Source organism: Dinoponera quadriceps, unplaced genomic scaffold (genome assembly GCF_001313825.1).
Source record: "Dinoponera quadriceps isolate SergipeBrazil2010 unplaced genomic scaffold, ASM131382v1 scaffold1872, whole genome shotgun sequence".
Lineage (NCBI taxonomy): Eukaryota > Metazoa > Arthropoda > Insecta > Hymenoptera > Formicidae > Dinoponera > Dinoponera quadriceps.
In genome coordinates this window covers 265,736-292,947 of record NW_014555944.1, presented here as the reverse complement: position 1 = coordinate 292,947, position 27,212 = coordinate 265,736, and the positions used below count along the sequence as shown (strand labels likewise).

General features: G+C 50.1%; 1 protein-coding gene across 1 annotated transcript in view; it reads right to left on the bottom strand.

The window, feature by feature from the left end:
- Window positions 1-27,212, bottom strand: part of LOC106745958 (zinc finger protein castor homolog 1-like) — a 103,848-nt gene that overhangs the window by 49,980 nt on the left and 26,656 nt on the right. The window contains exons 2-4 of the mRNA XM_014622029.1: window positions 15,010-15,077; window positions 13,737-14,182; window positions 12,638-12,932 (exon numbers count right to left, since the gene is read on the bottom strand). Of these exons, the coding sequence (XP_014477515.1) occupies window positions 12,638-12,932; window positions 13,737-14,182; window positions 15,010-15,040 (772 nt within the window). The 5' untranslated portion in view covers window positions 15,041-15,077. The remainder of the gene's footprint in view (window positions 1-12,637; window positions 12,933-13,736; window positions 14,183-15,009; window positions 15,078-27,212) is intronic.

Here is a 27,212-nt window from a genome sequence, read left to right as displayed (position 1 = left end):
ATCCGGCCGAAAGAAAGAGAGAAATGTTAAAATAGGAAGGAAAAAAGAATAAGCGCGGGGGCAGGAGTTCACGTGGAGAGCGCGAGGGGCCCGAGGGAAGAAACGCGCGCGAGCGCGCACGTGAGGGGGGGGGGGAAAGGGCCGGCGAACAACTGGCCGCGGCCGAAGCCAGAGCTGCGCTCATTTTTTCTCGTGGCCGAACCCGAAAACCCTTTTATGCCCACCCAAGATTAATTATCCTCCATACTCGAAAAATGAAACTGGCCGCGAACAAAGGAACGCCGCGCGCTACTCGGCGGTCCTCGCGCGCGCGATCAGCCTCCCTCGCCGGTCCAATCGCCGTTCATTCGCGCCCGATTCAACGAGAGGATCCCACACGAGGAGAAATTTCCGATCTGCGCGAGCAACCAGCGCGAAATATCTGCCGGAGATGCGACTCGGATGATCAACGATAAGACTCGTAATCGCCGTGTTACTTTTCGATCGGTGCTTCACAATTGGCCATGGTTGTGTAAGAAAGAAATCCAACTCATATATTTATTACATAGTGCATGCACATTTTTCAGCGTAACGAGATACAGGAATATGTTTCGAGAACCATGTAAATGAAAATGTAATATATGATTTAAAAAGTATGAATGGCACTGAAGTTCTTCACAATCGTTCGAGAAGTCAAGCATCGTTCATTTTCTTTTCTCTAAGGATATTTCATTGACGCGGTTAACCTCTGAGAAAAGGATAAGAAAAATTGATAATAAATGGCACAATTGGAAAATAAAAGCTGGCTTTTAAAGAATTTCAGGCGTTATAAGGATCTTTCTATTTGACGTAGAAAAACGTATAAACTGACTCATTGGTAAGAACATCTTAAAAATCGTAATTTCATGGTTTGGATCTTTTTTGCATAAATGTGGCCAATTGATGATGGCTACTTGAGATGGTTCCTTGAGATGGAATAAAAGGATAAACCGATCTCGAAAATTGCTCAATTCATCATTAGAGCAAGTGTATGTCTTGGGACCGATTTTATTATTTATAGTTTTTTGTATTACGACTGAAGAGGACTTAAAGTAAGGTCGAAACGTTCCGTATTTCGTAATTTCGTGCAAAAATTTAGCAAATTTAAGCAATCTGTTCGCATTCCGTAATTTTCTATAATGGAGCGGGCTCGAAGTTCGCGCAGCGAGAGGGGAACAAGAGGTCCAAGGGTTCGGCGAGCGGCGAAGGGGGAGGAGGGGAGGGGGCAGGGTAGAATCTCGTTAGACTGAAAAATTCCACAGCACAGATTTGAATATCGCATAATGTCGAATTAATGCCGGAAATTCGACTCGACGGGGCCCCTCCCGACGCGGTAATGGGGCCCTCTGAAATTTCGTGGCGACCCCCATAAAGCGGTTTCGCGTATGGAAAACGTGTCGAGGCAATGAGCCCTTCCCCTTTCCACGGCTGGCCTTCTGCCAGCGGGGCCTTACGACGTAGAAACCCTAATAATTCCCTGACAGTGGCCTTTAGTCTCGCCGTTTTTGCCGGGGCCCCGGGTTTACGATTTTCTCTCTCTTTCGCGCACGGCCGCGGGATGAGACGGGAGGGAAATATCTTCTCTGATTGTTCAACACATATGCAAATCGGACCGGAATTAATCGCCACGGCGAAATCGCAACCGTGATGCATCTGTGTTGCCTCGTCTGTCGACTATGGCTAAGCGCGCGTGCGATAAAAATTCAATGCAACGTATCTTGTTCCGATCCCTCCCCCCCTCTTGTTACCTTCCATTATTCTCCCCCTCTACGAATATTAAAAAAAAAAAAACAAATCTAGAAATCAGCGTACAAAACATATTTCTCGGGAGTTGTGCAGAAATCATTTCTCCGCATCGGTCTTCATCCGCGTGTCTACGTTCCACGCGGCTCGAGTTTGCGCTTTTCGGCCTTTTTCTGGAGCACGAGCGGTGGCCCACAGCGGGAGGAAAGGAGCGCGTTTCTCTTATTTTACCCGAGGTCGGGTCCCATCGCGCGTCCTTTCTTTTTGCTTGACATAATTTAAAATTTATGAGTTCGAGAATCGGTTATGCACGGCCATTCTCTCCTCGTCGTTCACATCTCTCTTTCTCCCTCGCTCTATCCTCCTCCTTTCTCTTCTCATCCTCATCGCCTCTTCGATCGCGCCTCTCCCCCGTTCCCCCGGCACCGTCCAACCCTTACGGGCCGACGTAGAGTTTCGCCGCAGAATTTGAATATTAAGATTAGGCCAGCTTTAATGCCTCCTGCGCGAGCTCGACCCCCCTCCCGCCTTCGTCCGTTGCGAACACCGAGGAAATTCCCCGCGAAATGTTTTCATAAAGCATGCGCAGCTACGAGAGCTGTCGGTACCACTCTCCGTTGTATTTGCACGAGGAAGCCTCTCGTCGAATAAGGATCGCGACGTTCCTCCTCCTTGTCACCGATGCAAAGTAGGACGTGTCGCGCGTAATTGGCGTTACGCTACGTACGTCGCATTTAACCGGTGCCTCTTAAACAGTTTCTCGCTTTCCCATCCTCCCCGCCCCGCTCGTCGGGCCCCTCGTAACGTACTCGATGAAGGGCGCCCATCCTCGCGGAAAAATCCACGGAAGTTTCGGGATCGACGGGGGAGGGGGAGAAAAGGAAAGGAGGGACAAGCGAGAAAGCGACGCTGAGTAAAAAGGACGGAGAAATATATATATATATATAGAGAGAGAGAAAGAGAGAGAGAGAGAGAGAGAGAGAGGCAGAAGTTCATTAAGACCGCCGATGCCACGGGCACCGTATTAGGTTGGACAAACTGGTTTTCGCGGGCCTTTTCTCTCCTCTGCATCATCCGGCGCATCGGGGCCCGGATAAAAGGCTCCCGAGATTCGGCATGGCCCTTAACCCTTTATTTGGCAATGTCGCCCTGGAGCAACGCGATTTCTCTAGCCCTTCGTAAGAGAGTCGGCAATATTTTGCCCGCGACGTTTGCGTATTCTCGTCGGACGCTCGTCGCAAGAAGAATTCTCGGATGTTTCACGAACGATCGTGGCCGCCATTGTCAATTGCACACTACTGTGGCGGGCGCGAGATAAATAAATAATCGTAATGAAACACGTAGAATGAGACTCGACTGGCGATCGGAACTGTTCGAAGAGCGACGTGACAACAATGTCGAACGAGGAGACATTGATTTAAATATAAACGATCGAGCGTTCGCTCGATCTCGTTCGCCGGTTACGATCAGCTCTAAAGTCGACTTGTGGGCCGTTAATTTGGCAATTGGCTGCAATAAAGACTTGGCAAAGGCGCGACGAGCCCTCGCGCGGCTGCCAAACCGACACCGGGCGACGTGTGTGCGACGCGAACCGATTGACGATAACGGAGAGAAAGGCTCGCGAGTCGCGAGAGGTAAATCGAGTTTTTCTTTTCTTCCACGACTGTACCGGCCATGTGTTTTCGGGCACTCCCACGAGATCGCCGATGTCTGTTCTTATTTTCTCGTTCGTCAGTCACACCGTCATCTCGTCGTCTTNACTTCGTGCGATCGAGGACGGTTATCGACCCCCCCCCCCCCGCGAGCGTCCATTCTCGCGAACGGAACCGAGATTTTCAATTCTACGTTAAGTCTCTTCAAACGGAGATAACGGAAATAAGTTCTCTCGGCTGCCCTCAATTCGTACAATTCGTGCGATTCGAATAATGCAGTGATAATTAAGACTAATTACAGCGGCCTCGTGTGTAATTGCAAATGGTGCTCGATATGAATACGAGGAACGAACATGGGGCGAATTTGAACCTTCCGAATAAGAAGGATTCGAGAGTTCACGAACCCAGTTGTCGGGCACGCCAACACCACGAGGTAGCTGGCCATGAAGAAGACGACGACTGCTACGACGACGACGTCGACGACGACGACAAAGATCCTTCTCGGCTAGGAATGCCTCCTGATGGATTGGTCATCCGTGATTAATTTGACAAGCTGACTTTCTGGTTTTCGGAGACTGACAAGGGGCCCACGAGCCTCCGCGCCCGTAAGGCCTAATGGGCCTTCTCGGCCACGACTACACTCGGCTCTCCCTATCTCGGCGCACGTATCGACGGAGGTGGGATCGTTTGAAAAATTAATCGAGCCTGCGGAGTCTCCGTGGAAATGCTAATGGAAGGTCGCCTTTTTCATTCGATTATCGACACCGCGAACGGTGAGAGCAAAGAGGTGCCGCGAATGAGGGGGCGAGGTAGAAAGAAATCTCGTCTTCGTCATCGTCACGAAGGGACGACCTCAATCTGGACGCGCTAATCGACGATCTCGGGGAATTCTCGGGGGAATTCTGACAAAAATCCGCCGCGCGCGCGCGCTTCCCTATGATGTTAATAAGCGGCCGTGATTGTCGGCCGAGAAACCGGAAATGCTAATGGAACGCCCTTCGCGACAGTTCGCTTTAAGATATGCAAATTCCGTAACAATGAGACGGCGATCCGAGTCGGGAAGGGACGATCGATATTCTTGCGCATCGGAAACGGTCGGGCAGCGGAAAGCCGATTTTCACGAAACGCGAAGTCTCTCTCTCTCTCTCTCTCTCTCTCTCGTGGCCGCGGTTGGCTCGGCGGAGACAGCGCGAGAAACCGGTACTCGTAAAAATAAAATTATCGCGGATGCGGTGAGACGACAGCCGCCGGGATCCCGATCCATTGATTCGATGAGAACTACTTGTCGCCGGTGTCGGCGAGGACGGCACAAAGACCGGCACCGGCCGTAAAACTCGCACCTCGCGCCAACACGGAGTGGATGCACGGCGAAATAAAGTAATAAAGCGATCGGTGCACTTACTCTCCCCGCGATATTCCTCGCATCGGGACGCGGCGCCGAGGAAAGCGCCGAGAAAGACCGGCCGGCCGGCTAGTCGCTCGCTCGCGCGTCCCGCGAGATCGCGAGAATTCTCGCAGCGCGTATACGCCGCCGTCTCGGAAATAAATCATTAACAAATTACGGCACACGCTCAAACATCCCGCTACTTTATACAGCGCGAGCCTGCGGCTCACGGAATATTTCGTGCGGCGTTGACGTTTATCGCGTCCCTTAATCCGAAACTAATCTAAGATTTGAAATTTAACCGCCTGTTTACCCATACTGTAGCCGACTGCCGGGGNGGGGGGGGGGGGGGGGCGCCGACTCTCCGTTTAATGAAATATCTTCGAGCGGAATCGCGTTTGTTTTATTGCGATTTTACGCACGCTCGCGATTGTGCATTTTCGCGTGTTTGTGGCGAAACGCCCGATAATATCTTGATTGGGGAAGGAAGATAAGAGGGACGATGAAGGTACCGTTGAAAAGTGCGCGCGTGTCATATTACGGTGTTCGTCATCGGTCCGGAGTGCCCGTAGGAAGGAAAGAGGAGCGCACTCGAGGTAGTCGCGCGTTGAACGGCGACGGGAGACACGGAGGAGAAGAAGCGGAGTTCCGGGTTGACAGTCGTCGGTCGGTGAGACGAGAAACGCGGGGAAACGGCGAGAGATCGACGTAGAGCTGGAATTAAACAAATAATCTCCGCCGAGCGGGGGGATCCGTTAAGGCACGAAAGTACGGCCGGTAAAAGGAACCTATTGAATTCTAAATTTAAACGAATGTCCGAGTGTCAGTGAGCTGACGGGCAAAATAAACAAGATGCCGCGGAGTGGAGGAAAAAGAGTAAGGAGAACGCGCTCGCGGACGAACGAACGAACGGGAATGGGAAAGGATTTCACGGGTGGTATAATATTCCGGCCCATTTTTTTTTCTCCCGCTCTACCCCACTCAATCTCGGCGCTAATTTGACCGAGAACTGGGAGAGGACGGCGAAGAAGAAGACGAAGGAGGAGCTGCGAAATGTAGGTGCCGTTCTCGATTTTCAGCCGATGGAAAAGTACACGCCAACGCGTTGTCCCGCACGTGGGGATGTGTGACACCACGCGAGTATACTAATATTGAAACAAGCGTCTAATCGAGAGTATCGATGGTGTATACGGGTATCGGGAGAAAAGTATCGATGCCGACACCGGTATCGAAAGTTTCAAGAACTTAATATGAGAGGAAAGAGAAAAATCAGGGAAATGTTTGTCTTGCAAGCTACTTTTGAGGGTTTCGCACATCTACGCATGATAATTTTACTACGATACTTCTACCATACGTACTAGACTTTCTATGGTATGTGACGTAAAAACCTTGAAGAAGGATATGTTAAGGCTCCTGTGTCCTCGCTATGACTGTCCTTGCTCGATGACGTCAGAAGCGAGAAATCGCACGTCCAAAATCATTGCGGTATACGTGGAAGTGAAACAATACATGCGCACAAAACGACACTCGTGATCGACTTCGCACACTTGTAAAAACGTCTGGACGCTTTCCTGTTACTTCAACAATTCACAAATAACCGTAAAATTAACGTAACAGAAATCATGAGAGAAGATAGATTTACAACCAGGCTGCATGTTACACTAATTTTCGATTAAGTAAAAAATAAAAAAAAATACATTGATTCAAAGTAACACCGATATCGATACGAATGCCGGGAGAAAATATCAAAGCAAAAATATGCAAAATATGCAAAAAATAATATGTATTGAAAGAAAAATATCGATACCAGTATTGTATCAGTGGCATCGCAATATGCTTAAGCTGCGCTCCACTCGCGTCTTCGTAAGTTTCATCGCGGAAATTCCCGCGTTGACGCGTCGTCGCGATGCGCGTCGAGCAATTTCGCAAAAACGTCCGCTCTCACGGATAATAACTGCTCATAATCGGCGGCTTAACTTGATTACCGTTCTATACTCTCCACGCTCTCGCCGAGGAGCTCCGTGCTAAAGTTCACCGATACGTCAATTTATAATCGCGGCGAAAAATTCCGATTCTTCGCAAATAATCGACTCATGACGCAGACAAGCTCGTTAACGATTCCAATCGGCGGTGGTGTCGATCGGTGTCAAAAAAAAAAAAAAAAGGAAAAAGAAGAATAAGAAGAAGGAGGAGGAGGAGGAGGGAAGAATAAAGAAGACAAGATTCGAGAGGTACGTATAATCGTTGCTAACGCAGGCTGCTGCGAGGACTGTACCGCGTCCAACGTCAATAGAACCCCACCGTGCCCCCTCCGCAGCCGCCGCTCTCTGACTCAGAACTTTAATTGGAGAACAAAAAAGCTGAGGAGATCCAATTGACCCGGAAGCGGACATCAACGCGACGCGGACGACGACTGTCGCACGAATGGTAATGGCGAAACGTAAACCTCTAAATGAAATTGACCGTAAAGGGAAAGACGAAAATTTGCTCGACGATCGGCCGTCCGATTGTCTTCGCGCCGAACAACGATCCGCGAGCTTTACCTCGCGAAAAACATTTCAGTCGAGGAAAATACCGGCCATGAAATATGTTCGAGGAGGACGACGAGAAAAAAGGAGGAAAGAATAGAAACAGAAAAGAGAGAGAGAGAGAGAGAGAGGGAAAGAAGCGAGAAAGACACGATCGGGACGACGGGATACGATGATGATGAAAAACGAGGCACTTTCGAGGATCGATAGAGAAAACGCGACTCGTCGTGGGGCCGTGCGAAGAAGGAAAGATAAAGAGAATAGGAGGAGGAGGACGACGAGTGCAGGTCCCTGCGGGGCTTCGGGGTGGGGGAGGGGCTCTCGTCGCCGTGGCAGCACGTGTGTAGCAGAAGCGAACCCGGGGCCCCAGTTCGGTCCGTGGCTCGTAAAGCCTTTCATAAAAGCTTTCATAAAACGTTTCACGATCTCGTCGCACCGAGGGAATCCAGCGGCGATCAACGCCTCGCGAGATTCGCGGCGTCGATCTTCTTCTGCTCCTTCCACTTGCTGCTCTCCTCCAGCCCACGCGGCGGAAAATATCCTCGCTCGAGCGCGAGAGATATCGCACATTTTATGTATTCTCGTGAACATTTGACGGCGTAAAAAGCCGCAATTAAGCGTCGCCGTTCGCGAGAGTATTTCGGATATAGATCGCTCGGAGGATATCGTCGTTCCCCGTCGAATATGGCGAAACCAATTGACACGGGGAGGAGAAAAATTGGCGAAGGAGTTCCTAATTCTGGCCCTGCGTTAAACCTTCGATTCTACAACACGATAGGAGCTGAGATAGCGAAATAGGTTGAATTTCAATTCTAATAAGAATTTATTCTTATTTCGAGCGTGACGGGGTCTGAAATATCTGTCTTCGCCGTTTTCGCGTGAAAACAGGTCGTTGAAGGTACCATAAAAATTCAATCTGTAGAATAAGTTCGAGAGAGAAGACGAAAAGCGTCAGTATCGTCAAAGTAGGTTTTTACTGGTCTATAAGCCGTCTAAGTAGGCGCAAACTATCTTTAAGAGCGTCAGAGCAGCGTTCGAAATTTCGGCTCTCTCTTTATCCGTCCACCTCTATCTCCCTCTCTCTCTCTCTCTCTCTCCCTCTTTTCCCCCCATTGTTCTGCCATTTTTCACTCGGGCATTAAAATTCACCAGGAGACACAGCGAGCCACAATTCAGCGGCCGGTTCGAACACCTGAAGTCTTCAACGCCTCTCGTGATCCGACGCGAGGGCTCTTTGTCCCCGAGCGAGGAGAGGAAGCTCCGATTTCGATCTCGCGACGATTCGTCCTCCGGAGGACGACCGTCATACCTAACTCATGCGAGCGAGGTACGCACTCGTGAGACATAAAAGCTCGTAACCAGGCTGCGATCCGGAGGCTCCCCGCCCGGAGAGCCCCTCAATACCGGCCGATTCCCCCGTTCCTTTCCTCGCTCGAGCGCCAACGTCTCGAATTAAACCCGACCGGCAGATACGACAGATTCGTTGAATAGCGGTCGAGTTAGCTGGCTTTTCGAATCCGGCGTCTCTTAACGAAGGGTTTCGCCGTGTTCCTCGCGGCGTTGTCCGCGGGAGAGGCTCTCGCTTTTCGAAACGGCAACTTTTTGTCACGGGGCTCTTTACCAAGGAGGGGGACGTACTTTCCGTCGAGGTTTCTAGCGAGTAGCCAGATTGAGATCTAGAAACAACCGGATCCGTGAAACCGCCCCGAGCTCTGAATTTCTTCGCCTATCGGCGGCTCCGGGGACGCACGTGTGTGTATACCTTTTCGAGTAGATAATCATCCGGTATAACGTCGATTACTTTTTAAGGCGTCGCTAAATTGGATGACGATCTATATAGAGAAAGGGAGCGAAGAGGAGGGGGAGAGAAAGAGAGAGAGAGAGATATATATATAGCCATCGATCGGTCCGCCGGCCGATTTCGAGGACGCAGCGGATTTTCTCGCCCGACGGGTGGCATTCGACGATCATTCTTCCGAGTCGGCGCTGCGGACGGATATCGTTAAAAAACGTAACCGAGCCGGGGGAATCGTGCTATCAGTTAATGAATCTGGCCCCTGCGACGGGACGACGCTCGGGGGCACGAGAGAGGAGGAGGCCTGTCTCTCTCCCGGAGTCTCCGCGGGCCCTGACAATGGAGGCGTCCGACGAATTTCGAAAAGGACAAAAATAAAAAATGATCTCGCGCGCGCGCGAGAAGAAGCGGAGTGAAAGAGAGAAGAGGCGTCCTCCCTCTTCTCTTATCCTCCTCTTCGTCCCTCCGTCTCTTTCTCGACCTCTCCGTCTCTCCTATCCGCTCCTTCCTTCAGCGTCTGCGTGCCTGCCCGCTGTCCGTCCGACTGTCCGTCTTCTCTTTTCATCCTTACTGCCTTTTATCCGGGTGGAATGATTAATGGGTTCACGGAGGCACCGCGGTGTCTGCCCCTTCGCCCCTCGCTCGATCCTCCCTTCGATCCTCCGAAGCATCGCCACGTCTCTTTCTCTCTTCTTCCGCCCGAGCCGACTTTTCTGCTTTTCTTCGCGCCGGATTATCGGCCCGCTCTCAGCGTGACGATCGCGTGTACGACACACCTTTCCTCTCCCTTCGGCGTGTAATGTCTCTCTTTAATATCGCGCGGCGCCACGAAATGGAGCGACCGGCCGCGAGTCGCACGGCGGTCGCGCGTTTAGAGAGAACGGATTTGTGGGTCACGGGATGCAAATTCGCGCGTTTATTGGCCGTGCCGCGAGGAAAATGAGCGCTTGGTCACCGGGGTCTCGGCGGATCTCGCGCGTCGGATGCGCGGATAATGCGGGATTTCATTTTCCCCGAGGTTAACGCGAAACGACGGCCGGTATATTCCGAACGGTACAAACAAATACGTAACATATTTGCTCGCTGCGATCGTCGAAGCAAGGTTCACAGAGACGAGTGACGTTCGCGGAGAAATACTGTTCTCTCCGGCCTTTTTTTGCCGGCGAGCCGTGTTACGTGTCATTGTCAAGAGACGAGCGTTAGCGCGCTTTAAACTCTTTCGCATGATAAATTGCGCACGATTTTTGTATCGATCCCGACGATACGTCGCGCCGCGAGAGAACTTGGCTTTTGTTCTTCGTCACGTAGGTGGCGACCAGCTGGTAGACAATGACAAAGCGACCAGGATAGTTTTTCGGTTTTTTCGCCATTCAATGATATCACGATAGATATTGTATCACGTGTATTCTCTCTCTTTTTCTTCTCATCTTTTCGTCAGCATTTGTCTGTCTTTCTCATTTGGTTCCGCTATATTGCGATATTGTAATTATTATTAAAACAATCTTCATTTTGTGCGAATATCATTATTTTTGTAATCGTTGCTGCACTTGAGTGATTTATTCCAATGCGCCAAATAAATAATCTCTCTCTCTCTCTCTCTCTCTCTGTCTATCTCTCTCACTCACTCACTGTATCGTGTCACATATTGCATCAAGTCATAATTCATCTGGATGCGTACGAGTAATAATCAAATAGTCAAATATAAATAATGAAATGTTCAATAAATCCTGAATTCTGTCACTATTACGGTTCTATTATTATTATTATTATTATTATTATTATTATTATTACTATTATCTTTATCGAGAGAGTAAATAACATTAAAGTATATATACATTGGATCAACAGTGAGAGATATACTCAAACGACGAGGCGACAGTTCATCATTGTTTTTTGCCCAACCTGACAAAGATTGACAAAACAAAATTATTATACAGCGGTAATATGTTTAATAACAGTAGAACGAAAAAATGAAAATATATTCGCAGAGCATGCCGATAAGAGAAGCGAGTTAAAAATGTTTCACAGCAATGTACGAAGAGGCATGTTCAAACTTGTTCTCAAAGTAAGGTGGAAATGAAAGGCTAGGTTGAAGTCGTGTAATGAGGGACGAATTTGAATGTGAAAGCTTGAATTAGAATAAAGTAATTTTCGCAGATATGATGGAGATCCAGATCGAAGAACATTATAGATTGTACAAGATAAGTGAAAGATAAAACGTTGATGAATGCTTAGCCATCCGGAGCAATTAAATAATGATGAGATACGATCATATTTTCGGAAGCCACAAGAATATCTGAGACGTAAACTCTGTATTTAATAAGACTTAATAAGACGATTTAATAAGAAATTAGTAATGCATGGGTCTTCGTGAAAATCGCGCGAGGAAACGAAGAGAGATTGCAATTCACGCTGAGATTACACCAACCAACTGATAATCGTCGCAGTCTCACCTCGGCTTTTAATTCCCTGCATTCGCAATTAGCGGAATACGGGCTTGAAAGAGAGGCGATCGGCCGAAGTGCTAAGAGGAAAGAGCGCGTAACCCAAAGCAGCTCGAGAATTCCTCGGCTGCGGGGAATTCTCGAGAGCGTCAACCCACGCTCGTCGCAACGGGAAACGATGACGCTGGCTGATCTCGAAGGCATCCATCGATCGCGGGTCGGCCAGCCGACGCGCTTAGCGCAGTCGGACCGACCGACTTTATGAGTTATAAGTCGGCCATCTTGCGAGAGCCATCACATATTCACGTGCGCACATATGCGATGCACCGGCAATATGTAAGTGCCACATTCTGTTCTGGTGCACGTACAGTCCCGACTGAAAGCTCCGTCCGGCTCGGCCATCCGGAGAGCGCGCAACTCGCGCGTATCGCGAGAAGTGAATTCGTTTATCGCGATACCGGCTGACGTAACCCGTTCCCGGCAGAGGCTTCTAATTCACGTTGTATCGAGCGACCATCGCGGCTACCGCGATCGCCGAGGAAACCTCCTCCTCGGACAGTCCTCCGTTTCCGTCGCCGGGAATTTCCGGGCAGGACCGAGAATTTACCGAAAGCGCGACGAAATCGTCGACGTCTCATCAATCTGACAGCGAGAGAGAGAGAGAGAATTGACCGCCGGCCAAGCCCGATCGCGAATATTGAGTCGCAGCGGCAGCCAAGGATCGACCCTGCGCCAACCCCGAATTCAACGCCAACCAATCCGCGTCTTCTGATTCGCCGAAAGATTTTGTCGGATGCAGGCGGTTCTAATTGCTACTTGACTCGCGGGAGGAAAGCACGCGAGCGGCCGGGATCGTCGATCATTTGAATGGCCATCTATATTAATTGAAGACAGCAATAGCTTTCAATAGCCTTCGGAATCGATGACTTTGATCTTTCGAACGACGACGGTCTGAAAGAGTCGCTCTGCTAATCGCACGAAAGTTGCCCGTCGTCGTCTCTTCGCGTCCCGATCTCGCGGATTATCGGCCGGATCGAGTCGCCGGCGATCGTCGGATTTTGGAAGGTACTAACCTTGAGCCTGGTGACCAACACTCGGGTTGAGGAACGTGGGCGGCAGTTGCCTGCTGACCGACTTCGCCAGCTCGCCTCCTGCCAGCCCGTAGATCGCTAGAAGTTCCTGCATCGTCGACTCCGCGTACTCCCTCATGCCCTCGAAGGGCTTCCGCTCCTCGATCTCGGCCTCGCCGTCCGCGTCGTTGCCCCGCTCGTCCTCGAACTGGGTGTCTTGGTCGTCCAAACGAGACGACTCCGCGTCGAGGACGCCGCTGCCGCTCCTCTCCGACGAATCGGAGTTCGGACTTCTCGCCTGCGCATCGTAGACAACGGATATCTCACGATCATCGATGTGACCATTTTTGCCCGATTCGCCGCTCACATGTTGCGACAATTTTCATCATGCAGAAATAAAAGGTCCCTTTTAACAGCCGAATCGCGACAGCTGTAGCGGTGTTATTAACCGAACGATCTTATTTGTTAAATATTCGTTTGTTCGCTTCAGCCGACAAATTCGCTTCGATCGAAGAAACTTGATTATAAATGCAAAGAAATCTTTTTCTCCGCGTGTAGAAACAGAACGGGCTTACCCGAGCGAAATCGTCGTTGTTGTAGCGATATTATGAAATGATTGCGGGGAGATATATCGTCCCATGTGTAATGACGCACGCGCCGGATAATCCTGCGGATAAACGTATGCGGCTAATCTTACCTTCCCCGCTGCAAATTTTAATTGCAAACCTCGCGCCACTGGTGCCATCGGGTTAACGCACAACGTCTGTCCCGTTTCCTAATCAATTCTACCTTCCGAAAACCCAGGATTTCTACGGACGCGGGGTCATACGGAGGGATGGTAAGTCACCGAAACAAAACGGCGCATATTTCACCACAACGGCTTACCAATATCTTTAGATAAATAAACGTAACATATATATTTTGACGGGGAAACGGAACGGCCTTTTGCGATGAATTTAATAAGATCGGAACGTTCGGGAATGATTATTCTCCGAGATCGATCGTGAGAAAATTGAAAGGGATGAACGAGCGCAAGAAGAATGGCGATAAAAACGGTGATAAATATTCGAGGACGGAAAGAGAACTCGGTCGACCGCCTTACCTCTGTGCCGGGGGAGTACAACTTCTGCGACCTGAGCTGCTCGAGGATGAACTTGTGCCTGAGGGAGTCCGCACTGTCGTCATCGGCCTCGGAGGAGGGCGGCCTGGTGGTGACCGAGAGGTCCATCGGGCTGACCTCGTTGTTGTTTAGCCTCTGCTTCGACCTCTCCTCGGCCGGCAACAGCATCGTCTTCCTCTCGTACTCGAGGATCTCGCTGGAGCTCTCCTCCACGACCTCCGGCTCGTCGTCGTCCCTTTCGGACTCGTCCGACACCTCCGCCATCCGGCTGCTTATAGGCTTGAAGTTCTTCCGCTTGTTCCGCGGCTTCTGTATACTGCTGGTGATCTGCAACTGCGCCTGGCTCTCGTACTGGGAGTCGCTGTCCTGATCGGCGGCGCCCCGTCGGGTCGTCGCGTAGTTGTAGACCGAGTCGGAAAGCATGTCCGCTGATGAAAGATGGAATTCATTCGATCGCCGTCTCGTTTGGATTAACAGCTAATCCTACCGTTCCATTCCTCGACCGACATTACGAGCTCGCGAACGAACGAGTACGCTTTTCGACCGTACCCTGGAAAGAAATCGCCCCGATTTCTCTCTCTCTCTCTCTCTTTCTCACACGCAGCCCTTCGGCATGCCGAATAATGAGTCTCGAGGACGCCGAATAGAATGGAAAGCGTCTCGGCGAGCGGCGGAGTATTCGCGCGAGGTGACAATGGCCACTAATTCCGAGTAACGAATACCACGACGTTTCAAGGCGATGCCGCGCAACCGTTGCCCGTTTCTCATATCGCAGTTAATAGATATCAACTTTTAGCGTCAATTACAATCCCGCGAACTCGAGCCGCTCGCCGATGGCGGACGTGTTCCCGGAATGGGCGCGCTCGCGCGCTCGCCCTCGCCAACAACGCGATAGTTTAGCGAAATTAATATCGCGATTCGTGTCCGTCCGCACAAGAACTGCTTTCACTTGGACGAGCCGGAACGAGCCGTTCGGAGCGTAGGACGAATTCTCAGCGCGCTCGCGGAGACTCGTCGCCGGCGACGCAACAATCGCCGGCAGGGAGCCCTTCCCAGCTGAAACGCTCCGCGGATCGACGGTCATTCTTCTTAACTATTGTTATTCGCGTAACGGACTATCGTGGGTACGTTCACGATTTCGAGGGAGAAAGAGAAAGAGAGGAGATCTCGGTGGAGTTAATCGTTACGCGCGGAGAGGACCTTTCACATCAGTGTGCTATCTGATATTCGGCTTGAGGCGAAAGAATGGGCTTACGGGGGCCATACGGGCTGGTTACGGCGGACATCTCGAACCTCGCGCACCAGCCGACTCCTCAGCGCATCCTGCAACAGAAAGCGAAGGCGAACGTCATCCTGGGCTGTCGCCGAGCCGAACCGCGGATTCCCTTCCCACGTGTTCCGCTGAGAACCGCTTCCAAGATGCGACCTTATCTACCGATTCGCGAGAAAGCCGGGAATCAGCGGGAGATATCGTATCTTCCCGCGAAGAAGGAACCACGACCGGCTCGCCGGTCTCTGTAATGAGAGTCTGCTCACCGTAGCCGTTGCCTTCAGCTCGAGGAAGTTCGCAGCTGCGCCGCGCGAAATATATTGCTGAAGTACGTGCGAATCGGAAGAAATTAACAAGCAATGTGAAACGATAATCTTCGTAGACCTCGCTGGCGCGTCGAATTGTTGGTTACTACAGGGAAAAATTTGTCGGTTGCCGCAGCAAGGAAATTTGCTCGGACAGCGAGGAGATTTGTTTGAACGGCAAAACAATTCGGTGCCAACTGAATTCCATCGTTGTGGCAACGGCGTTTTGCTACAACAGCGAAATCGTCCTTCCCGTTGTAACAAATCTCTTCGCTGTCCCCGTACAGCAACGAACAATTTGCCGTGCCAGCTAAATATATTTCTCCGCGTTTGTTTACGTTGTCACTCGGCTAATAAGTTTGGCTGCTTACCAACAAGAGACAAGTCTACTAGTCTAGTTACGTCATCATTCGTTGTTATCATACGGTTATTATCGCATTAAAGAAAAGGACAATGGATGATGGTAACTAGACTCTCTTGCCTTTTGCTGGAAAGCAGGCTGTGACTTCTGCCAACCGGGAGCTGGAGCGAAGCGAAGTCAATCGGAAAGCAGACACACGGTGTCCGGACCAAAGGCACATAAAACAGACCCGGTATTCCCATTGGAGGATTGGAACCGACATTAATAAGAGAGGAGTTCGAGACAGTGACGCTTTCCTTGTTTAGCTGGTGGGGAGAAGAGAAGAAGAGAAGCGACGCATGGCGTTACTGTTAACACGCGGTCTATCCTTCGATTTCGGGGGGTTTCTCCAGCGCGAACCCGTGAAAAGACAGCATTTCCGCACGACGTATCCACGTATCACCGACGTTGGAAAAATGCTCACCTTTCATGGATTCGCTGGAGGAAAAGATACGATCGAGCCGGAGCTTTCCAACGGCAATGCTCAGTCTATTCAACATATCTGGGACTCTTACGAGAAGACTTCTAGTCAGCGCGAGTTCCTTGCGCAGCTTCGGCGCAAGCATCCGACTGTGTCGCAGCGATCGACCTATTTTCGATCGAAGCCCGCGCGCTCCGCTTCGCCTATGCGCTCGAGGAGTCGCGAGGGAATCGCGAAAACGAGGCGAAAACAAAGGCACGTCGCTGTAACAAAAGCCCACGGTGATATACGAGGGCCGGTGGTTACTGCCGGCGGTCGCTCTCTCGCGTTCTCCGCCGACCCGGCGCGATAACGCGCGAGCGCGCGCACGACAATTCGTTTCTCGGTTATTGGAATGCAGCCTTTAAGCCCATTACACGCCGTCGTAGTGGCGAAGGTGCGCGCCGAGAGGGTGGAAGGAGAGCGCGGCTGCGAGAGGGGGGGAGGGGGGACGACGGTGGAAAAAATGAGAAATGAGAAAGGAACAATAAAAGGACGCTGAGCGCAGGCAGCGTGATAAGCATTAACGTCCGACCAATCGAAAGGGTTTATCTCGGAAGGGTTATATCCGTACTAACTGTCATTTCATGGCCTTACGGCTCTCCCCGGCTCTCTCGCTCTCGGGCTTCTCCCTCTCGCGCCTTCTCGGCGGAATGGAATTTCAATCCGTTGGAAAATGACTTCTTCGCGCTTCCGCCGCGTCGTCTGACGTTCGCCTCTTTTGGAGGCTGACCCCAGCCGGACCGCATCCTTCAGGAAGGCGCGATGAGTAGCTCGTTCGCCACGCAGCCGGCCTCTTATTAATATCGCGCTTGATTGGGCCCGCTCACGCGGAAAGGAAGAACGACGCGTCGACGGACGATGGAATTTCCCATTTAAACCGGAATCGTTAAAACGCACGAGGGGGAGACCGCGCCGTTCCCCGACGACGCTCGCCGATCACGTGTGTGACGAAGCGCGTCGCGCCCTGTCGGGCCCGATGACGATAATTGCCGATCACGGACGGACTAATGAGCCGAGTCGTAAATAATTAACCTTTAAATGGAGGAACGTACGGCAGGGGTTATCGAATCGGCCGGTGTCGCGCGCGCCGTAATCCCGTCGACCTGTCGGCCGATGCCGCGGCGTCAGCACGAGAGGGCTGACTTTCTCTATTGCCTCCTCGATCAAGCGAAATTGTGCGCCGCTCGCACGACAGCGCCATTCAGACCGGCGCGAGCAACCGGTCCTCGAAAGATCAACCCCCGGTTCGCGCGGCCGACCGCCGCTGTCCGCGGTGTCAATGGTGTGAAGCCGCTGTCATCCCGACGAGAGCGTGTTTGCCGGTAAAATTGAGCCTTCAAGCGGCGAACCTCCGCGGAAAATCTCTATCGTCGCCGCGGATATCGGCCGCGTCGACACCCTCGCGAGAAACGTGTTTCCAACACGCCCATTCTCGCGCATACCAGAAGACTCCGCTCGTTGATTCGATTGATTTCGTTTCTCCTTTTGTCCTCCGTCTCAGGCCTGTTCTAATGTATTCGTACAGTCTGTTGTTCGCTTTCGCTGAACCAGTGTATATTTGTAGACGGGACAAAAGTCCCCATTACCGAGGCTGACTCTATTATCGACAGAATTCATTTTTTTTTTTTTTTAATAAATTGTAAAAGTAAGGTGGTCGAAAGTAGTACGATGAATTCTTTTCTGAAAATTGCAAGTATTAGCATTCATGTTGTGTGTGTTGTTCATCAAACAATTTTTCACCAGTCTTTTTTATACTTAAAGAACGTTTTCTAATCACTTGACTTTAATTTTGTTTCTTCTTCAGCTGAATATACTAAGCACACGAATGCGAAGATTCGTGAACAATATTTTTTCGTATCTCGATGCGGCATCAAAATTCTTTTTCAAAACGTTATATTTTTAATTGAAGCGATAAAATGTGTATCCTAATTATTTCTTAAGAGAAAAAGGTAGATGTCGGTAATAGAATTCAATTCACATGTTTATTTCATTTATCGAATCTGGTAATAGACTGCCTGTTGAAGTGTGAAGGCCCGATTACCGTCAGTTTTCAGTGGCAGTTCTCAGGTACGCTTAATCTCAATTGCGCTTAGAAGATTGTTAATAAAGGCACGGTATCACACTCTGTAAATCGGCTATCGTTGCTTAGTACAAAGTCCTACGTTCGGTAATTGAAGTAATATCCCTTTAGATTAAGTAATAGCCTCACTGTACTTTTCAGAATGCTCGGTAATTCACGCAACATTTCTTCCGAATAATAAGAAGAACGACTTAATTCGTCGACATAACCGTCCGAAAAGTCTGAGAATTATAATTAATATCGAGATATTACGGACACTCGAAAATAATCAAATAAACTCCTCATGATACATTCAATCAGGATACTTTCTCCTAATCTCGATAACAGAATTTTCTACCCTGTACAATTAAGACTTGGTGGAGGAAAGAGAACCGATACAAGCTAATGCAGCCGGTTCAGCGCAAAAGAACAGACTCGTGTACCGTAATCTTCCTGATTATTTTCTCCTGTGTTATTTTTCACATCGTCCGTCAATCAGCGATGTTACTTGTGCGCTAAAGGGTTGCCCCGTGAGCAAAGATTATTATTATTCGTCGATCGGTCCCGCGCTGAGGGGCACGGTGTATCCTTTCTCGATTCGGCATGATCGCGCTCTATTCTTAGCCAGCCGACTTTGGCAGCCCCGTGTCGCCGTGGTCTCCGTGCACTCAGCGGAGAGGAGGATCGAGCGATCGCGGTCCGGTGTGTGCGCAGGGCAAACCTCGTTCGAGCGCTCTTGTCCATTGTTATTTCTACCTCTCTCGGCTCACCGGCGCATCTCTCGGCATTAAACGGATCTGCAGATTTAAGCAGAAAGATCCGTGCGAATAATCGCCAGTAGGGTCGGTCGAAGTCGAGCGCGCCCTCCGATTGGCGCGAGCGCGCTAGGCGTAGCCGCGAGAATACACGCGCTGCCGGCGACGAGCGGGGATGCAACGTACGATCGGACGATATGTCCGAGGAAGGAGCGCTCGCTCGCTCGCTCGCTCGCGAGCTCCTTTTTTCGCCGGCTATACAGAAGGGATAATTAACATCTGTTACAGTACCTATAGCGCGCGGGCCGGCCCGTTTCACCCCACTACTCGGCCCACGGGGCGGACCTTGAATACATTATCACCCTCTCTGTACGTGCACGTTGCATACACACGTGCACCGAATCGTCGAATCGCAGTGCTCGCGATCGACCGTGAACGAAAACCTTTATCTCCTCGCGCGTCTCCTCGCCCTGCTCGCCCGCAAGCTCGCGCTGTCTCTCGGGGAGATCTAACGATCTCTCCGCGCGGCTTGCGAATCGAATTTTGCCGGCCGGGAACTCTCTTTCTCTCCCGCCTTTCTTTGTGCCACCCCTTACTGCTTTCGCCGCTGCTGGTCCGACGCGGACCACGCCGGAAAGTCTGGCTCCGCTCGCTCGTCATGAATGCGAACGCTGATTATCGGTGGATTTAATTTCGCCAGGAAATTCACTGGCACACGAGGTAAAATTTCATCCTGCCTCTCCCCTCCCCCCTTTACTCTTTCTCTGAGTCATTTCAGAAGAAAGGGTGAAGAGTCGACCCGCCGTTCTTCCGATCTCGTTGTTGCTCGAGCTTCGCGCGAAACCGTCGTCTACGATCTCCGCGAATTTCGACAATTTCCCAACCCTCGACCTGAATACCCGGGATGCCACGAAGTCGCCGAAAGTAGTCGGGAGGAAAGCGAAGTCGGTGACACGCCGTTCCCCGAAATCTTCGGATTCTAGCCTCCGCTTTTTTGCTGCGACTACGCGGACCGAATTCGCCGGTAAACAGAACGAGGAGAAAGCGAAAGAGAGCGAGAATCGGGACGATGTACGCGTTCATTAAATGCTCGTTAAGATGGATATACACTGAACGAATGAATCACAAATGAACAGCGAATGTGTAATATGAATGTGTATATTCGCGTCTAAACACGCACGAGCTTCCTTCGATAAAGCATCTTATGAGCGATTCAGCCCGAAACATTCTGTTCGGATTCGCTGTGGCGGAGAGGAAGAGCGAGTAATATGGAATATCGCGATTTCTAGCCTGTTAAGCGTTGCAGCATAGCGGATAGCAGTGGAATTATTAGCTGCTGCTGAATTCGTAACGTAATCTGCAAAGCGACAGCCTGATACGAGATGCAAATGTGCACGTTCAATTTTAGATTTTCCGTATCTGGCTGCTTCATCAGATACGTTTTTGACTTTTATTTAACAAACTATTTCGCAGATTCTTAGTCGTATTTCGTTACACGTAAAGACTAAGATATAGCTTTAACGTAGTCTATTCTGCAAGTGTCACTTCGGTTACGTTTCCGTTGCGTACGATGGAAAGGTAAACATGGCGATGTCGGGGAATAGTCATATTACCCATCATTTTTTATAAGAATTGTATATTATGCTCTATTGTTTCTTTCTTTCAGGATGCCAAAGAAACATGACGTCACAAAAAAAACGTGAACAGTGGGATGAAACTAATATGATGTAACATACATTTATATAACATTATAGCATAATAGAAAGTATAAAATATAAGTTTATAATAGATTATAATATAATAAATACATAATATATAATAATTATAGATTATTCAATTATGAAAATATTCAACGAAATACAAAAAAAATTGATTTTGTCAAACGAGGTATTTCGTTTCATCCAAATTAGTCCAAATTATCGTTCCGAAATCAATCTTCAAAAAATTAATATAACATTAAACTTACCACAGATAAACGAAATTCGTTAGAGAGGAACACGTTGCACAAAAAGCACTTGGCGGCATTACAACTCAGTGAAAACTAATGACAATAATCTTGGATTTATCTTGGGAAAATCTTCAAGTATTCCACAATACCCGCGCTTTCTCTACACATTTCCCCGATTTTAACAAGGAAAATCTGCATCCGCCGATCGTTACTCGTTCGCTCCGCGTATTCGCAGCTCGAGACGACGAGCTCGCGGGCGGCGTTCGGCGGACCACCCCTCGCGGGCTTTCTCCGATCGAGACGCGCGATGCCGATCGCACCTTTTGTTTCACGTAATTGGAAAAATGCTCGTAAAGCACCGCTAACGAGAACACATCACGCGCCGTTGCTCGTCAATCTAACCGAGTGATCGGCCCGAGACAGAAAAGGAAAGGCGAGAGACGGCTGAAAACGGGTATTAAGATAATTAAAACTCGCGATAATTAAGACACGCGCAATTAATGCGGCACCGCGCGAGCATTAACGTCGGCGCGATGGATGCGGCTTAAACGCAGCCCGGCCTTTTCCCGTCTCCGCGAAATTACAGCTCCGCCGCGCGGCTATCCGCGAGTAAAATTCAAATGAAATCAAGACGGGAGATTAAGAATGAAAATAAAGCAGCGCGCGCGATCCCGGGTAACTCGACCCGGTTTTAGCGATTTATTTCACACACGGATACGTTTTTGGGGGAAGGCGAGGGTTACGGCCGCGAGAGGAAAGCCCGCGGTAACTCAACCGACACCGGGAGGAGAGAGACGCGCGCGTCGAACCCGATGGGAGCCGGGACGCGCGGACGGGTTGGGACGGGATGAAACGGTGCGAGACAGCGGCTGGTTCGTGAGAGCGGGCTACCACTCGACATAGCTCGACGCTGATGCCGATGCCAGAAGGAGGAAACAAAAAAGCCGGCGGACGTAACGCGTTCGTTCGTCAAACACTCGAACGTAATGTTGCCAGGCCCGGGCTGCAGGGGCCCCGCGCGCGGCTTCTCGAGTGTCTGCTGCGGAATACCGGGAGATTATTCAAATTCGCCACCGACGGCTTAAAATGTATATTAATCGTCGATCGTCCGCGAGACCAGAGCGACTCTCTCTCTCTCTCTCTCCGGCCGGAAACCGAGCCGCCGCTCTGTTCGTCGCCGGATAATGCGAGGAGCGCGACTTATGTCGAATCGCTCGTCTCGAAATATACCTGACGAGCCGTAGATCCCAGGTGCTCGGGACGTCTCTCGTTCATCCGTGCGACCGCTCGATATCGGACCCGCCTCGTCGCATTGATGTCACTGCACCGAAACGCAATTACGTACTGTTGCAGCGATTCCTAACGCCAAACTTCGTGGAAAATGAGTCCGTTGGATCGCATCGGTGACTATATTTACAGCGGTAACGTTAACGTCCGGCAACAACCGTACTTGATGAGCTCCTGCATTTTATTTGGAATATATTTTTCGATCTGAAAGAATACATCAATCGAGTGCTCGCTAACTACGGTTGTTACTAAACCGGATTCAAGTTGCCGTGTAATAGGACTCAATGTGACTCACGCGAAATTCTTGTTAAAATTAATCAACGAGTTGGCGTTAAGAACCACCCGCCCGAAATCCACACGAAGTCACGCGAGAAATAACATTTTCTTCGTATTATCCATTTAAATCTTCGCTCACGTATAATAGGATCGAGTTTGCGAGGAATGACTGATTCTTTATTTTACACGATTCCGTGATTATTTGAAGGTCCTTCGAGTTTCTGCCAGGCGAACGTGTCAGCAAACGTGTCCCGGAGCGTCGAGAGCGTCACTAACCGAGATAAGTCGTTCGCGCTCCGACTTGTGTCTCCTCTTCTCTTGATTTCTAATATTTTTCCGTTATATAAGGACCGCCGCAGTAACGTTTCTGTGCTCTTTCGCACTCTACCTTGCTCCCGCACTGAGCGGTCGAGAAAGGAAGCACAGGGAGAACGGGATAGAGGGAGGGCGAGTGTGTTCATAAGATATGGTGTGAAACACGAGAGGACCGAGATTAAAGAATGAAAAACATAGAATTCTGAGAACTGGTTGAAGTCATAATATTCGTAATTTCAAGCCGCGCCTTGTGGCGACCGCGTCTTCTGCGTCGTTGAAATTAATGTGAGCGGAAATAAAATTCCTGCCCCCCTCGCTCCGCAGCCACCGAGGCTCCCTTCATTCTCGTTCTTTCTTCGTCTCTCTCTCTCTCTCTCTCTTTCTCTCCGTGCCTCGCCATCGTCCACGGTTGCGAGACAAGTGGATGGCGTTTAATGGTCGAGCATCATGTAAATAAATTCGGCCCTCGTCGCCGGACGGAAGGATGTTTGCTTCTAATATTTGGACTTCGCGCCGCGTCGAAAGAATCGACGAAGAGGCGGCGCGGGACGGCCAGTCTTGTTTCGCCAACAATGTTTGGCCTACACCGTCGACATCGCGGCGCGATGTCGAGAATGTCGAGATCGACCACCGCGTGAAGATCGTCTCCCTCTTTCTTTCTTCTTCGTCTCTCTTTCTCTCCCCTTCTCCTCCTCTCTCGCTCACTCTCACGATCGAGTGCGAAATAGATCGGTTTCGTTTCTGCGGCTGGCAGAAATCCTTCGTAGAAGAGCGAAAGGAAACGCGCGATATCGGGTGGCAAAATAGCGACGGCCCCCGAGCGGTAAGAAGGAGGCGAGGGGAGATCGCGAGAGGGTACGCTCCATTTACGAGGATTAAGATAAAGCGCGACGTTGTCTCTCTCGGCTGTCTTCGTTTTCCCGTTCATCGGCACCTCGTTCCGCAGCTTCGCGCGTGTAAAACGCGCCTCGGCCTGTGTGCGCCGCGCTGTGCGCGCGCGCCGTTAAAAATAGAGCACGCAACGACTCACTAATCTGGTTAGGGCTACTTAGCGTAACTCCGACTATTTAGACCTGGATACGGTTACGGTAGTTAAGCCGCCATCGGCTCTAAGTAGAAGCGTTGGCGCGGCGGCGGGGACTTTTGGGCCTTTAAAGGAGAGGCCTCGTCGCGCTAAAACGTCTTAATAGGCGAGCGAGCGAGCTCAAACGCGCGATTTTACGCCGGTTTCCCTCGCTTTTTTCCCTCACTCTTTCTCTCTCTCTCTCTCTTTCTTTTGCCGTTCGTTTACTCGAAACGTCACGAACGTGACGAAAGGTGATGCACCACAGTTACGAAAAAAAAAGAGATTTGCTAAAATGCGACGAGAGCGCAAAAAACGGCAGACCATAGCGTTTCCAGTTACAACAAATCTCTCTCTGTCTCTATCTTTCTCTCGATATAAAAGTTCCATCAAACATCTCACAAGCCGCTGACATTCTACCTAATGGATAAAACGAGTCTAGTTCGACGCAGCCTTTAAATTATTTCACCAGCCATTCACCGGCGCGATTCCACCGCGAATTATTTTTCATTGCTAATTTTATCAGACCGACGTTAGGAGTCGCTTGAAATCTAAATTTAAGTCTCAATAAAGCGCACGCATAGAATCCCGATGGAATGAAATTCGCTAATGGGCTTCTCTCGCTGCTGCTACTGTTGCTACTGCTGTTGTTTGTTCAGGCAGCGGGCGACTATCGCGCCTTAATGGTGGATTTTTCTTCTTTCACGGGATTCATGGGAACAACGTCGCAGTCATCCCGCCTTAATCCTCACGAGTTTATGCCGAGGCTCTACCTCCGGGAGGTTTTAAGGTTAATTAACGAGTGAGTGCCGAGTAATTAATCAATGGACGTTGACTCGCAGGCGAGACACACCGGCGAGCGAAACGGTCGGGCCGCGTAAATCTTCTACGTGAAATTTCCGCGTCTTCGGATCGATATTTCTCGTATTACAAGCCACTGCTTGAGTCCCTTTGCACGGTGAGGAATACGTGTGTTCTGTACCGTACACGGAGAAAATATTGTAGCAAAAATCATCACAATATTTTGCAAAGCTGGACCACATCGGAATTATAACTGAAATTATGATGTGTGCTGCAACCTTCAGCGATGTATTTCGTTGCAATACACATTACTTTCACCTTTCACGGTGCAATAATGTAATTCTCAATTTCGACGGGTCGAAAACAATGAAATGATACACGGAGAAGAAAATGCTGTTGAATCAAGAAAATTGCCAACAGCACGCGCAATTGGGGTAAATCTTCTTCACTCAATAACATTGTCATTGAAACTAACACCTTAATTATTGAAACAATACACAACACAGTAGTCTTAGTGATATCTGCTATTGAGTTAAAAAGATTCAATCCGATTACGCTGCCGTTGGAAATTTTATCGATTCAACATTTTCCCCGTGTATTCATTGTGTCTCAACTTATATATTGAAATATTTTCACATTTTCGTCGTTTGGTTAAAATCGCACAAAAGCCGTTCGAGTTGTCGGCTGTGTGCACATGCGTGTCCCCTTCTCTCTGACCGCTCCGAAAACGAGATTTCGAAAATCCGTTATTTAAATAAGGCAGGAGGGACGCAATATGTGTGCGTAAGTATGTGTGTGGCCCGGGCGATTTTATAAAATTAATAGTAAAGGGTAGGCCGCCGCGCTCGCTATTATGCGCGTATGCAAATACGGACGTAAGGGGTGACGGAGGGGTGGGATCGAACCTGGAGGGGATATGACGAGGGGGGAGAGAAGGAGGGACGGAGGTAGGAAGGAGAGGGCTGCCGTGCAGGCTGCAAGGCATTAAAACTTCCGAGATTTATAGCAGCCTGGACTGGTCTGGCCTCGCTCGATTCGGGGTGGCTTCCACTAAAAAGGGGGCCATATTGCTGGTAACGAGGGGGCAGCCACGTTACGGGGATGCACGACATTTTCATTCGCGGATTTTAATATCGGCACGGCCTTTGTAAATGAAAAACGCGCTGATGATTCATCCCTCAACGATCGCGAGAGACTGTAAACGACCGTGTAAGATATTTAAAATACCTAAAATTAACACATCTCGAACGATAACGGTGGGGGGGGGGGAAGGAGGGGAGGGGGTTTGTTTCGTGAAATTCGCAGTTCCACCGTAGGCATCGAAAGCAATTTGGCGAAATGGCGATTAGCCGTGGTAATATTTCACGAGTAACGGGCCTCGCGCAAAAAGTCGCTGAACTTTTACGTTCCGAAAATGATACTTGACCCCCTTATAATTTCCCAGTGCGCGATCGCGCGAGCGAATTGTTTTTACGCGTCGCAAAAATCCGCCCGGCCGAATCCGCGGGAACGGGCTGAAAGGGAGGGAGAGGACAGAGAGGCGTATTGGAAATTCCGCGCGCTTCGCATACGCGCTCATCAGCCTCGAACACCAATTAGAGCCATCTCGCAAACGTTACACTTAGGAAGCGAAACGATCGGCGCTTCCACGGGCCGCTTTTTATGGTCCGGACGCAGCGTCTCCTCGGCCGAAGAAACGCTTCTGAACGGAGGTTGAATGCTCGCTTTCTTCGTTAAGTCGCAACACGATCGTTTCTTCGAGGGTCTCGGGTGTCGGCCGGCCATATTTCAGATCGTCTCGCGATGCGCGATTCCCCTGAATCTCGCCGCGCTCAACGGAAGTGCAGACTCCCATCCGATTCATTCGCCATCGGTTTCTCTCTCATAATTTCATAATAATTATTACTGCCAAAACCCAATTTACTTTATCGGCGTTAACTTGCTCCGATTATGCGCTCCTGCTGCCGTAAATCGAGCGGATCAGCTCGGGAAAGCCGCGAGCTTGAGTAACGATCGGATTAACCGGAGGAACGGGGAAATTCTTCACGGTCTTCACGGGTGTCGTTCCCGTGTCGCCGCGTCCATCTGTCGGCGGGCATTTTATCGGCGATTCGCGTGTAAGATCGGTTACGAGGCTCGATTGATTCCTAATAGTGAGCCGCAAGAAATCAATAAGAAATCAATCGCGACGTGACGGCCGGCTCTCGGCCTGATGAATAATGGAAAAATCTCGTCTCTTCTCCTCCCCGCTCCCTATCTTCCTCCGCTCGAGCAAAGTCCGTCCGCGGGCGGATAATCCAGCCGGAGTTTTCTGGATTACGCGCGATCCCGTTAGACCCGTTCGATGCCTTCTGTTCCTCCTCTTTTCTTCCTTATTTCATACCTAGCAGCGTGGCGTGTCGCGGCCCGATGCAAATTCGCGCCCATCGCTGCGGAACCGGTTGGAAATATCAAACCGGTATCGCGACACAATCAAAATTATTATATTTCCTTCCGCGCTTCCTCTCCCCCCCCCC